A 15,005-nucleotide genomic window follows, 5' to 3' on the forward strand; every position below is an offset into this window, starting at 1 on the left:
TCTCATTTGGTTCGGTGTGTGTAGGCAATCAAAAAGCAGAGGAAGAGTGCAGGGTCATGATTTGATACTCAAAATCAGGGACTTCAAGGCGAGTCTCCCCAGAGGGTCACCCTTCCTTGTTAACAGGCAGTAACTTTGCCCTCTAGTACAAAGCCTTTCTAAAACTGCAGATAAGCTGCCTTTTTTAGGAAGGAAAAAGAATGAGCAGAATGGAAACTCAGGTCTAATCTTATCTGCAGCATTGCTGAGAACAAGCAGATGGAGGAGCCTCAGAGGAGCAAAGTCTGGGTACACTAAGGGTTATGTTTTTGTTTGGACAGTTTCCTGTTATTCCTGTTACTGTTCTTATAATCATGCAGAAAAGCTATTTGTAAACCCTTGTATGGTGGTGTCTAGTAGATAAAACTGGGGACTGCCAAGGTTAGACAGAAGAATCTCAGATACTTGAAGTTAAAAAACCCCAACATATCAGGGTTGTCACAGGCACAGATTTTGCCTGGATCAGATACATGGGGTACAAGCAGTACCTTCCTTTGTTGTCTTTATTTTAAACAACTGGAAATTTAGATTGGATGCTGTCTTGATAGCTGTATTACCCACAGGGCTTTTTTGGGGGTAGGCTGCCATTCCAATATGGTTTCTATGCAGGTAGCACCTAATCCATTTTTTCCTTATTATCCATAATCCAGTGTTCAGTATTTAGGCCCAAGGGAACAGTTTTTTTCCAAAAGTCCTTGAAGCATCTTAAGTGGTCAGTTTTCCAACAAATATGTTAGGCCCTGTGCGTACTCTCTTGTCGGCTCCCACAGAAACATAGTAATGCTGGACATGAAGGGTTGCACAAAAGCACCTTTAAGAATCCATTTTTCACCATAGCCTTCTGTGCATTCTGTGTCTGAGCTGCATACTGGGCCCTTAAAAACACTGCTGCTATCTGTTCTCTCTCTGTTATACCAATGGTCAGGGTGGATGCTTCTTTGGCCCATGAGGCTTTTACACATGGGACAGCTTTCTCCCTGGGGCCAAGACAACAGGGTTCAAATGGCAGGATTAACAGTTTTGGTGCAAAGAAAAGGTTTGTGCTAGGTGGACACTTAATCGGAGCCAGTTCACTCCTGAGCATCACTATGGAGGAAGGGGAGCCAAAGGAGGCAGAGGGGCTTGTGTTCAAAGAGCAGCAGCCTGTCCATAACACTGTCTTATTTAGCTGTGGTCAAATATCAGGTCTAATCTACCTGAAAAAGAGAGAAAAAAGGTATGTGCTGCTTTCAGCGAAATCAATTTTTTAAAAGTCTTTTCTTAAACCAGCTGAAATCCCTAGCGTGAGCTCACTTAAGCCACACTCAATCTCTTTAAAAACTCTCTGAACTTGGGGATTTGTAGGGATGGTTGAAAACTTTCCAGTGAAACATCCTTTTGAGCATTTGGTGGAGAAAGAGAATATTCGAAGCCAGAAGGAAAAGACTGAATGGGTTGTTTAGATTTAGGGGTGCTGCCATGGAGCCCTGGAGAAGCTGGTGCTCTGCTACCTCCTGCACACTTTCTCTGCTGGAGGCTCAGGGAGATGACGTTTCCCGTGACAGCCATGAGTGAGCTTCACACACTGCACCAAGCATGATGACTCACTGGGGGTGCGTCATTGAGTCACTAACTGTGTAGTCAAGAAAGAAGTTTAGGAGTTTTGGCTGAGGTATTTCAATTTCTGGCCAAAAGCTTTACATAAAAACTACTATTTTTGGTTTTTTTTCCTGCATTTTGGTTAAAAGAATTAGTTTTGGGAGCAATTTACAGAGGTGAGCTAAATTCAGGTGCATAACTAAATGTTGCAAGTGATGATTGTATTATTATTTAAAGTAATGTAATTGATATTTTGATCTAATGATTAATTATCCTTACTATTAAAAATGCACACAATTTGTTCCAGTTCCTCTGACTTCTAACCTAATTATAGGATATTTTTGCATGGTTTAAACATAGTACAAAAGCTTTATGTATAGCCTACTACCAGTGTTCAGCAGAAAGCTTTTTCCTTCATTTTTGAGTTCCTGTGAAATTTAGGAACACCCTTAAAATGCCATGCAATGAACATACCATGCCATTTTTGTGGAAGAATGAATGATTGTCTCTATTGAATTAATGCCCTGAACTTGCTTGCAGAAGAACGGAAAGGACGTGATATTGCTCTGTGCTTGCTGAAGTCAAAAAGTGAAAACTTTTAAATTGTTCCTGATAAGTGCCTGAAAGTCAACAGAAACTCTCAGCAGCCTGTACACACACCGCAGGCATTTGACTGCACCAACACCTTCCTTCTGGAGCTGGTTAGGCAGTTTCTTTAGGAATCATTGCTTCATGGTCAGACATGTATTTGTCCCTGGAAAAATATTTGCTGATGTGAGTGTGTTATGCAAGGCAGCCGTCAGCTGTGAAAACAAAACCGTCTGTCTGTTGGTCTCATTAGTTTTTATCAAAATCACTCAACCCATAAAACAAGTCATTTCAAATGCAGAGCTGCCTGTTTTTTCGATTTAATTTTGAATCAGGCTACCGCATGCGTTGCTGGGACAGTTTTCATCACAAACAGTGTGCTGACAAATATTGACCTTATTCTCCATAGTGTATGTTAAATGCAAAGACAGAAGTGTTGAGAGCCTTAGATCCAAATTTAGCAGCACTGTAATGGCAGGAGAAGTAGGAACTAGTTGCAGAAATAGTTTGCAGGGCTTTGGTTGTGATGTGTGGAAGGAATGTAAATAGAGATCACTCTATTTACATCAGTGCTCCAAGTGTTGATGGGTAGACAGAAAGATTGGGTAAAGACCTTATATTAAAAGGTATTTTGAAACAACCTGTAAAATCACATGTGCATTATATCACTGGTTGTCAGCTGGTGATACACACCAGCAATGCGGGCAGACTGCTGTGCAGCAGTTCTCAAGTTAAAACAACGTGCTGAGCAAGTCAGTGGAGGGGGAGAGAAGAGAATGGATGAGGAATCAGCAGCTGGGGCCTGCAGTAATTCACGCACAGGGAGATGAAAGAGCAATGCGGTGAGGGCTAAGAAGGCACAGCACAGTGGGGCTCATGCTAAACCCACCCTTGAATCATTATGTTGAAGCATCCCTCAGGGATGATGGTGATGGATAACCTTTGGTGTTCCCAGCCCAGGGAGTTGACAGTGCTCCAGCTCCTGCTGATTACAAAGGTCCTGATCCCAGCTGTGTTTGGCCATTAGCATCAGCAGCCTATGGTGAAACTGAAATCAGCTAAACTGCTTTTTCTGGGGTGAAACCAAAGAGAGAAGCAGCTCGCAGTGCCAGTTTGCCCTACGTACTCAGTGTGTTGTGAAATTCATGTAGTCTCGCTGCAGCCATCCTGGCTGGCAGGGCAGTCCTGGGGTCAGGTAGCAGCTTTCATCTGTTCTTGACAAGATGCTAAGCCAGCCTGGCTGAGCTGCAGCTGGTGAAGGTCTGATCTCTCTGCAGACGTGCAGTATTGTGTGCAAATATGGTGCAAGCCATTAACAGCTGAGTACATTTCTCATCTGCATTTCCTGACAGTAAACAGAAGTGACTTATTGAGACAATTAGAGCGGGATGGAGTAATTCAGCGTGACTGAATGCCACATTGCAGAGATCACTTGTTAATGACAGGGAGGTAGGATAAGGAAAGGAAAGGATCTGAGGAGTATTTCCCCCAGAGCGAAAAAACTGCCCCCCTCCCCTCATGAGTAACTCAAGGACAGCTGTTCTGGCAGTGCCTCCAAGTGTCTGTACATGGACCCTCCTCTCCCTCTTTATCAGGAAAGGCACAAGGAAGGAGAAGCACCTTTTGGTCCTTGTCCTTCACATGCTCAGTGGTTTGCAGGAGATGCAGGTTAAATTCCTTGTTCTCTCTCTTTTCTGTAAGACTCTTGACAAAATATTTCCTCTCAAAGGGCTGCCTGTCAAACAGGAGGAAGGCAAAGGATGATTGCTCTCTGCTTTCGTTCCTCCTTTCCCTGTATTCTTTATTTACTGTCCATGCTCCCAGCACGGTCCGGACATTTCACCTGAGGAGCAGTGATGCGAGAAGAGATGGAGAGGCCAGTGGCCAGGGCTCATCTCTCAGACAAGTGCTCTAATCATTAAGCACATCATCAGGCTCGTCCTTCTGGCTCTTAAACACTTGTATTTTTGGCTGCCCAATGGCTCATGGTGCACGCATGTGACTCAGATGTGTGCCTGAAGGCTCTGGGGTTACAGCTTGTAGGGTGATAGGGAGATTGAATTTATGTCCCTTTCCCTACTGCTTCCTGCAGGAATGGTTCTCACACGAACATCCATCCCCGCTCCACATGTGCGTAGGGCTGAAATCCTTGCACTGGGATGTGTTTGAGGGCACCTCGTGGAGGGTGGTCAGGCCAGCCCAGGTCCTGCTGGAGAGAGGTGGGAAGCCTTTTGTGCAGGGGCCACTTGAAGGAAGGAACTAACTTCTGGGGCACAGGGGAGCTTTTGGGTCAGGCAGAGGCACAGGTGAGGCTCTGCAGCTGCTCAGCAAGGTTTTGTGGGTCACGGTTTTGGACTTGGGTACTTGCAGACTCTCTAAGTCTGGTTACAGGCACAGCAGTGTGAATCACAGCTTTTGTTTTCCTTTGAGAGGTGTTTCTTTTCCTTCTGCATGAGGAGATGAGCTTGCAAGTGTAAGAGCAAGCTCCTTGAAAGCCATGAAGAGAGAAATCCAAGTCAAAAGATACATGTTGGTTGCTTGAAAACATCATGGCTGTCAAAACTGGCCTCCTGCATCCTGCATACCTGACTCATACCTGCCTGCTAAATGCCATGGGTGAAACAGGAGAAGGTCTGAGAATTAGCAGGGGAGGAGGACAAGGACAGTATCCAGTGGTGAAAATTGAAAGGAGGATTAAAAATAAAGTTCTCAACATCTCCCTGAGACTAGTTCAGACAGGAGTAATTTCACCGGCTCCAGGGAATGTTGCTGTATGTCCATGTCAGTGGGGAGCCTTCAGCTGTGGCACTGGCCAGGCGGCATCCACAGCAGCCAGGAAGGCTGACCAGGATGTAACCTGTTTGACTTGATGTCTGGAGGCCAGGAAGGACACAAGCTTCCTTGTGTTGTGCTTCATGTTTTGGGCTTTACACAAACCACCTCTTCAGCAGACATAAACACTCAGGAGAATTAGATGCAAACTTTCCAGATTCTCTTCTGCTTGTGGTTACCTCCCCATGGTGGCGTGATGGGGAAGGAACAGGGAGGTTGCAGGGATACGTGATTGATGGGTATTTGCTGGAAGTGTTCCTCTGCTGTGAAATGTCTCTGTCCCCCAGTTATTTCTGTTTTGTCCTTGCAGATAGCTCAGCTGAGCACACAGTTTGGGACTGCTAATACAGTATGCTCACTGGGAGCAGCTGATAATGTACTCATGCTGGGTTAAGATTTTCCAGAAAAGAGATAACATTTGCAGATGGCTTGGGCTGACTCCTTTAGCTTCAGCTTTTTTATTGATAGATGAAAGCAGTACACACGACCAAGCTATGGAAAGCTTTAAAAAGTGTCCTCCGTCACCCTGCTTTTTTAACAGTTCCTGTGTTGATAGTTTCTCTCCTTGTCTCTTGCGTGGCTACGGTAGACACCCAGCCTTCTTTGTACCTTTTCTGCATTGAGGAGCTCTGTGCCCTCTATCATCCTCTTCTCAGCATACCCCAAAGAGATCAAGCCAGCCCTTCCAGACACAGGTTTTCAATCTTTTTTTCCTCCCACACAGTTCTCTTTTCCAGTGGATTCACTTTGCCAGGTAATGGGTTCCAAAGAATCGTTCTAAATTTCCAATATTTAACATCAGATTTTCTAGTCTTGGAAACACTAGGTCGTTGCCAACCCAAAGTTTAGGGATTGATTGCACAAACAGACTAGCTAGCCATTCTGAAGGGGCAATAACTCTTATGAACCAAGCAGTAGTGAGCACCTGGCAGGTGATGAGGAACAACAGGATGATCCTTCCACTTGCATTGCCATAACCAGAAGAGACTGGGAGTGGAGGAGAATCACCTACTTATGGACCATTTGCATGGTACACATCTGCATCTGAGATGCTCAGCCTGGACTTCCTTTCTGACCAAGGGTCCATTGTAGCTGTGGATTAAGGGTATGATTTATCTTAGTCTAAAGTTTTCATCTAAATAGGACAGAACATTTGTGTTCCAAAAGCTTCTTTTTTCCCATTGGCTCTAAAAGGAGCCTAACTAAACTTTAGGCTTTTTGACTGAACCGAATCTGTCCAGACATGATAGCATCCTTTACACTAAGGGTGTAGTTCTACTTGAGGCACAATCACTATTGTTTGCCCAATGTCCTAGTTAATGGGCAAAATCACTAGCAAGGCTCTCCATTAGCAGCCGAGCTGCAAGGGAATTGCAGCCTTTTTCTTTCAAGGATGGTTTTAGTACTCAAAACCATAAACTTTCACTCTACAGTAAATTGGCCAGATAACGTAATTCCACAGCAGCCCATTGCAACCCAACCTTTTCCTCCCCTCCGACTGATCAACCGTTGGCCTTTATGAACTGATAATAAAAGACCACACAAAGATAATTGCTTACAATTGTCAGGGAGGAGCTTTGCCAGCCCTAGGAAGGTCCTCACGGTATGCTCTTGTATAGGAACCAAACCAGCAAAGTGCTGTGGAAGATGTTTGACCACCCCAACATGTGGTGAGAATTTAAAGCAAATGTCAAGTGTTGGTTTTGGAAAGCCACTGATTTTTGAAGTTCTGGGTGGTTTTGGTTTTTTTTGGGGGGGGGGGGTGGGGGGGTGTTGTTTTTTTTTTTTTTTTTCTCCCCCCTAGCAGCTGAGTATTATCATGACTGCTCTGGGAAAAAAGGAAAGTTTTCAAACTCTAATGAGCATCTGATGATTTTTGGATGATCCCAGGGCAGCTGTGCAAAAAACGTGCAGAGTGGATACTGAGTTGTGTTTTTCTGCAGTGTTGACTTTGAATGAACTGGGCACATGGTGAAATTACACCAATTTAAATGAAGGAGTGGATAAAATGGGTATTTAAAGGCAAGTTTTTCCTATTCAGCTAAAGAATGGGGATATTTTACACTCATGGACTGCTTTTCAACAAAGCTTGTTCAAGATAAGCACAAATAAAATCGATCTAATGCATCTGTGACACAGGAAATAATTTTTACCTGTAATTTACAGTTTGAGGTAGAGGAGAAGTTAAGCTAACTTTTTTTTTTCGAATTTCTGTGATTATATCTATTTTTTGGCATGCTTGTTATAGAAGATGGCTGAATATCTCTCAGATGCGTTGCCTTTTCTATGTGTGCCCCAAGATGGTATTGGTAGATGTTTGCAAAATGTTAACTGGTCTGTTTCCCACCCAAGAAAGTGCAATGAGACTTTCTTGGTTATGGACTCCAACACTGTTTTGCAAACATTTTTGCCATTTATTGTGTGTAGGTGCCATCCCTACTTGAGTGTTAAGTTTCTCAGCAGTCAAACGTGATTAAGCAGTTTCTGTCCTTTCCTCTCAGCCCTTTGTAGATGTATTAAGTGGCCCATGAAAGACAAAAAGGGGGTGTGCATACTGTTGGGAGCTTGCCTGATTTCAGCAGTTTGAGGGCACCTGCATGCTCTCAGGGGCAATGTAGGGGTGTCTCCATTACTTACATTTGTTTAATAACATAGTCTCTTGAATGCATCGCTCTTTCTGGATTGCCTTGTGTGTGCATTTTGCAAACTTGGTGTGACTTCAGGGCTCATTTCCACTAGCTGAGGGGCAGAGATGAAAATGAGCAAGGATGGTCTTGAAAGCAGTATTCTGCTTTCTTACAGCAAAGAGGATCAAGTCCACCCTTGACAGGGGTGAGAATGGCATACGGGTGACACTAAACTGCTCTGAAGCTTTGGTCTTTGCCTCCCTAATTTGCACTACTGTGACTGAGAAGAATAGATGTGATTTTAAATTTTACCTTTTCACTTTTTTGCAAATTAAAGAATAACTATTCTGGTCCCTGTCCTCCTTTTGCTAAAGTCACCTCTCATTTTCCTGTGAGGTGATGTTCACAGGGATGCACAGCTCCACTCTCCCCACTCTCAGATGGGGGCAGAGATCAAGACAGGGATGCTCCAAGGACTGGAACCAAACTCTCAGCAGTGATTTGTATCTCAAACATGATATCGCAGTATGGCATCTAGTGCATATTCTGCTTCTTTGTTAAATAAAGAACATGGGGAAAGAGTTTTTCCTTTTAAAATTTCTCGCTCTTTCTGCTCCTTTTGATTTGAGCTTTCTTTAGTACCAAAGGTTGGGGAAGGGGGGAAAGGGAAGGGAATCCTCCAGAGGTTGCAGGAAAAGGAGAAAGAGTAATTTCTTAATATCCCTTGCCAAGTAGAGATGAGACTGACTGAACCCCTGCTGACAGCAGGCTCTGCTTTCTTTCCACAGTCTCCATTGAAGATATTCGGGATGTGAGGTCAGGCCATAAAACAGAAGGTATGGAAAAATACGCCAAGGATGTCCCGGAGTATCGCTGCTTTTCCATCATTTTCAAAGACCAGCGGAAAAACCTGGACCTCATTGCAAGTTCAGAGGATGATGCCAACCACTGGATCTCTGGCCTTGGGAAAATCATAGCCCACAGCAACTCCATGAACCAGAAACAGAAACTCCAACAGTATCCTTTGCTTTATAAAGTGATTAATCGCAGACAAAGAAGCACTTGTCTTTGTGGGTGGAGATAGTAGACTAACCCCCTTTTTTCCTATTGGCCCTGGGCACTGAGTTTTCTCTCACACTGATTATGCACCCGGGCAAACTCCCTGGTTTCCAATGCTTTTTTCCCCCTGTTTTACAGTGATGCAAGCAAGAGTGGATTCAGGCTTCACATAGCTCCTTAAGCAAAGAATTGCCTCTTTCAGGGAGCTCCAGATAAAACAATCATTATTTTTTGTATTCTTCAGGGGTCTGTTTCACTTGCATTGCAGTATACTCCAGGACAGGCACTTCTTGGCAAAGCATGAAAAGCCCGTACTGTTTGTCATGTTTCTCAGTAATACAAGGCGAGGGAACTGATTCTCCTCTTCTGACTGCCAAATCTACTCTGGGGTAGCTCCACTGACTTTAGTGAAATTACTTCTTATTTGCCTCAGCACGGGATGAAGTTTTGCCCTGAAAGAATTTGCAATTGCTCTAGTGACGCTGCAGACATCGGAAAGGAAAAGTAGCAGAGCAGGAAAGGAGAGTGAATTAGCTGTGAAATGGGAAGTGAGTTAGTTATTGGGTGAAATCCTGGCTCTGCTGAATTCACACGGAATTTTCCCCAGGGCTGCATTTCGCTCAATAAGTTGTGTTGTGACCACAGGTCTCACATCCAGGTGAAAAGAGAGGGTACCTGTGAGTGCAGGTTTTGATGGATTTTCTGCAGTCCCTGTGTGTCTGAGGCCCTGACTGTGACATATGAACCTGTTGGCTGATTTCACCCTGATTTGACGGAGCCACAGCAGTTATAAAATATGAAGTTCCATTAAGGCTCACAAAGATAGGCATCCAGCTATCAGCGAGGAAACCAGATAGTGCTCTCAGTGAGAGAAGGCTGCGTGAGCTTCATGCCTTGTTCAACATCAAAGCATCTGTGGAGAGGATGCAAAATCCTCAGCTGGGGAAAATCACAAAGCTGGAGTCTGAGCCTGAGCCAGCACCAGGGAGTCTTGCCCTCAGTAAAGGCTTCACTCCACGTGGGTTCCCTGCTGGGTAATAATGTACTGATGATGAAGGAGATGGCACATAAACGCTGAGCTTTCATCAGGCTTTACTCTTCTGTGGATTCTCTGAAGTCTAATAAGCACTTGCACAACCATAGCGCTGTTCGTTTAAAGGAATCAGACTCCGTTAGTTCTGATGTGCATGGGATGCTGTGTTTATCTCCTGCACTATGAGTGTCTTTTTGGATGTTTTTTTCAAGCTCTAGGCTGTAAAGTCATTCCTCAGCAGTGTTATCAGTTGTGTGTCCATGGTGGTAGGGAGCAGTCCGTAGACAAGTTGAAATCTTGAAACTTCGGTGCTGTTGGAAATGTTGCACCCTGGCAGTTTTCCTTTTAAATGTGAAGGCTTCCCCCACCCAACAGTGTGTGGGGAAAATCTGGGCTACAGAAAGTTGTCCCTGGAGTGTGTCAAATTGAATATATTGCTGAAAAACTTCCCCATAAGAAGAGACAAGATTGCTAAGGGGGGGAAAAATAACAATGACATTTGCAAGGGAAGAAGGCTGTAAATTTCCAGCATGGAAAAGTGCCTCTCTGTCTTTGGAAAGCAGAATTGAGGCTAAATAGGGTGGGTAGGCAAGCCGTATTTCTGGAAGAGTAATTACCGTGCAGTGCTGGCTTCCAATCTGGGATTGTCTCAGGCCATTTAACGTAACCTGGAATTACAGAACAGCATGATTTCTCATTTGAAATTTGATGAAGTTTAATTAAAGCCTGGGATTTTAAATTTAGTCTGTCTTCACTGGGTTTGCTTGGCAGCGTGGGCTTACTCAGATCTTCCTTAAACCTCACAAGTGTTCTCCACATCTGTGAGCACAGAAGGGGAAGAGTCAGTAGATGAGAAGTGTTGGGTCCCCTGCCTGTCCCCCATGACTGGAGAATTGCCTTGCAGTGTATCTTTTCCAGCCTCCAAAATGTTGCAAAGCAAGTAAGGAATGTGCAAGATTTTGAAAACAAGTATTGAAAGCAAAAACCTTGCTAGTTTCAGATGGGGTTTGTTCAGTTTATAACATGACAGAGTTGCCTGTGGTAGCAAGGGACTCTATTTAATGTCTTATGTGTCCTTTCCAGTCTTATATTCCCAGAAAGATAAAACTCCCACATGCTTGATGAGTACTTCTGATGTTCTTATACATACAGTACTGTTTTATTAAGCCTCAGATTCAACCCTGCAACAAGCTGGCATAGGTTATTTAGCAAATATTGCAGGTATGTGTGCAGGGAAGACTTTAGACCACAAAATACAGGGGACTTTTCATTTGAGTAGTGTGGCACCATCTGCTTCGATTCTGGGATTTATGTATGAGCTTTTCTTCTGATGGGAAAGGTCTTACCAGAAGTTTTGCAGCATTTCTGTTCTGAGCACATTCATGGGATATCTGCCAGATAGTTTCAGTCATCCCTCTTTGGTTTCTAATAGAAAGCTGGTAGCGCTGGAGCTGGCAGATCCTTTAAAAACAAGAGGCAGGAAGCAGGCTCTCTCTGGATGTATACAGGAATGGGAACAGCTTTTTCCTAATCCACCCAGGCCCAAATAAGTGCTTAAGGTGAAAGGAAGACCCACAACCAGGGCAGCAAAATGATGTTTGTATCAGATGAGAAGAATTTCAGCTGACGTGCTTAGTTCATCCAGCTCCCCTAAGCTCTTTCAAGCTTGAGGGGATCCAGATGCATGGGGAATTTGAGTGTTTTGGGGACTGAATGCTGCTGTTTGCTGAAACAACAGGCTGAGGCCCCAGTTGTCTGTAGTCTCCTTTTTCTCTCTTTGCTGCTTGTCCTTGCAGCGAGAGTGCCCACTGTGTGCCTGTGCTCTTGGTGGGCTCTCTGATTTCTCTCCTACATTGCTCAGCCTCCCTGGAAAGGATATAACAGGAAAGCATCCTCCATTTGCAGGCAGGACCTGGGCATACTCTTTTACAGATGCATTTGCTGCCCGCACATTGCCTTCCAGAGTCAACTTTGGATATGTGCATGACCTCTAGGTGCTCATGATCAGTGGAAATGACTGCAGACTTTTAAAAAAAGGTGGTTTTTTGCAGTGGTTAGAGCAAAAAGAGTAGTTTCTACACACAGTTAGTGTTATCCAACCGTGCTGCTCATCTCTGGCCATGACAGACTGGATTTCCTTTTGGCTCACTAGAGTTGCATGTTACTCCAGCCTGTTATTTTTAGGGGAGGCTATAAAGGGGAGCTGAGGTGCGGGGGACGAGCATGAATGGGTGGCACCACCATTGGCACCATGTTGACATGCTGAGCAGATGCTCTTTGGAGCACAGCTGGTGGAGGGGGTGTTCTCCACCTTGGAGTGGATGGTGTTATGCTCTCAGCAGAGCATCCTCTGTGCATGGCAGCTTCATGACTTGAACTTTGTTTTCTGGGAAGAATCAGTCCAAGCCAGAGCCTGGTTCAGGGCCCTGCTGTGTCCCTGGGAGCTGGGGAAATGTAGTCCCTCTTTATTTTGGTTTCCGTGTCTAAAGAATGGGAATATTAATATTGCCAGGCTAAGACGGATGTGGTTTGAGGTCATTGCGTAGCACCTGCCAAGATTTTTAAAGACCGAAAGTTCAACTTTCCATGAGACAAACAATACTTACAAACAGTTTACACATATCTCCATAGTTTGGAAATATTTGAATGCAGTGGTAACTGTGGTGAATACTCTGTTTCAGGGTTACATCTACAGTCCCTTAAGGCTGTCAGTTAATGCCCTTTTTGAGGGTTATTTTGAAAGGCCCAGTTAAAACATTATGGTACTATATGCCTCAGCTGGTATTTGCTAATCCTGAGGTTTATTCTGCTTAAAGATTTTTTTAGAATGAGTTTGAAGCAATGCTTCCTATGCAAGATGTGGAAGGTTACATTCGTGGAGATCAAATTGTTACTTTGATCATTTTTCTATTGAAAAATAGGAGATTTTTCTGGATGACCTTTCTTATTTGACAGTAAAGCAATGCAAAAAGCATATGTTTTGTTGTTTAAAACTGCAAGGTATCTCAACTGTCTAACATTATTTTCCCAAGAGACTGAGTTCAAATTATCTGGCATCACATTAAAAAGCTCATTTCTTTATAGTAATTACTCCAGATCCGTAGATATACTGAATTTATTATAAACCAAGCTCTTATGAACCATTATCACAGTATGATACAGTAACAGACCCTGTGCATCTCATGATGGGAAGCCAAGACCCACAAAGTTTGGTTTGATTCTGCTCACAACAAAGTTCTTAAGACATGTAAGCAAAAATCCCTAAAAAAATACGGAAGCTGAAGGTGAGCCCAAAAATTAACATTACTGCTTCTTTTGGAGAATCTCTGTTGAGTGTTCACCTTGATATACTGAATATTGATCAAATCTATAACAATGGGTTTACCAAGCTCCACTTGGGAGCTCTTTTCATCCTTCCTCTATCCCATTTTAACATTCTGGAGCAGAATGCACTTTCTGTCATAAAAGAGAAATCAGACTGTTTCTGGCTGTGGCCAGAAACTCCTGCAGGGTAAAGAGATCTGATCCGGCCTTGGCCAGATGGTGAAAAGCTTCTCCTGGGCCACGGTCACTTGTATTACAGCACATTTTGCTTGGGCCAAAGCACTGTTTTGCTCTTTCAGAGCAGAAGGTGAGATGATGTAAGCTGTTCAGTGGTAGCATGCTGATTTACAGCAGCTGGAGAGGTGGTTCTTTAGAAGATATTCTCCCCCCTCCCCCTCCGCCATGGGCAGCAGAAGGGTGGTATTTAGGCTAGGCACTGACCTGGAAAGATTTCCTTACATCATCCTGCAGCTGGATTCATACCTGCCTGCGGAAAGCTGATAAAAACAAAGACAACAAGATGAGCTTGAAAGAGCTCAAGAACTTCCTGAAAGAAGTGAACATTGAAGTTGATGACTATCATGCCAAGAAGATTTTCCAGGTAATGAGAGCAAGCAGATAAAGTATTTGCTGTTGGCTGAGGTCAAGGTTTCCCACAGCTTTCAGCTTTGGTTGGAGACCTAAGCTTAAAGTGAACTCCTAGCATCTTTTCTCATACCAAGAAAGGACTCTCGGTTTTTGGTGGTCAGCAGATTCCCACTAACAAATGAGTTAGGCCAGCACAATGCTTTTAATGAAGGTATGTTAAGGTCTTTCCTTACCATTGATGCCAAATTTTGCCAGGATTCAGAGAAGATGAGATGCAAACATGGATAATGTGAGAAAAAGGGAAAAGCAGAGTTCAAGTGCACTTTGAGTCCCAGATGTTTCAGGAGTTCTGTGTGCCACAACCACATGTCAATGCCTAAGTCTGGCTGAAATTGGTTTGGTTACAATTATGGATCCAGATCCTCACCTTCTCAGAGTAGGAGGGTGCCAAGTGACAGGTGTAAACAAAAAGAAAGTGCAAATTAGGAAAAAAACTCAGATTCATGATAGATACGTAACATTGCACCCAAGCCTGGACCAGTCTGGTTGATTTAATAGCCCAAGGCATATTTAATCTGGTCAGGGACATAAACTTCTAAATTCTCATGATTCAGCTTGCTGGCTGAGCCTATCAGAAGATAAGAAAGGGATGAAAATTTCTCAGTTGTTAAGCTTTTTCTTTTTCTCTAAAGAAGCCTTCCTGCTGAGGTGAGATAAAACATCTGGATAATTTCCAAACTTCCATCCTGTCTGAAGGAGGATTTGAATTCATGGGTGTGCAGTTTCAGAAATGCTTTTTCTGATCAGCAGTAAATGTGTGGGTGGTGTTGGGCACCAGGCAGTAGTTCTCCTGCTCCTTCCTGTAAGCAGATAGCAGGGAAGGTTGGCAAGATCTCACTAGGACCTTCCCCCAAAGGAGGAACGAGTTTCCTAATCCTTGCTTTAGGGAAGTCTCTCTGTCTCTGGTACCTCTGCAAGAATTGGGGGAAGGTCATCAGCAGATCTTAAAGAATTTCAGCTTGCAAAGTCTTCCAGATGTACTGCCTGCTCTGGCTGGCATATCCCATGCTTTATTCCCTGCTCAGGAAGACCCTGGAAAAATAACAATAAGACTAGGATTCCTCTGATTGTGTTAGATGTCTCCAGTGCAGACATCTACACTGGAAGTAGTCGCCAACACTTAAACTTCCTTTGCAGTCTGTGTAGGTCAAGCCAGTAATGGAGACAGGGGTGCAATTCACCTCATCCTAAACGATACATCTCACATATGTCAGATGAATCACTCCCTACATCTTCAAAAATCAAGAATCTGAAAAGACACCCTTTTTTTTTTTTTA

The 15,005-nt window shown here is 43.8% G+C and overlaps 1 protein-coding gene across 2 annotated transcripts in view; it reads left to right on the top strand.

Moving 5' to 3' along the window:
* The window catches only part of PLCD1 (phospholipase C delta 1), a 57,521-nt gene that overhangs the window by 16,956 nt on the left and 25,560 nt on the right, over positions 1-15,005 (top strand). For both annotated transcript variants that reach the window (XM_069778290.1, XM_009916448.2), the window contains exons 3-4: positions 8,453-8,681; positions 13,552-13,681. In XM_069778290.1, the coding sequence (XP_069634391.1) occupies positions 8,453-8,681; positions 13,552-13,681 (359 nt within the window). The remainder of the gene's footprint in view (positions 1-8,452; positions 8,682-13,551; positions 13,682-15,005) is intronic.

Source organism: Haliaeetus albicilla, chromosome 2 (assembly GCF_947461875.1).
Source record: "Haliaeetus albicilla chromosome 2, bHalAlb1.1, whole genome shotgun sequence".
NCBI classification, from domain to species: domain Eukaryota; kingdom Metazoa; phylum Chordata; class Aves; order Accipitriformes; family Accipitridae; genus Haliaeetus; species Haliaeetus albicilla.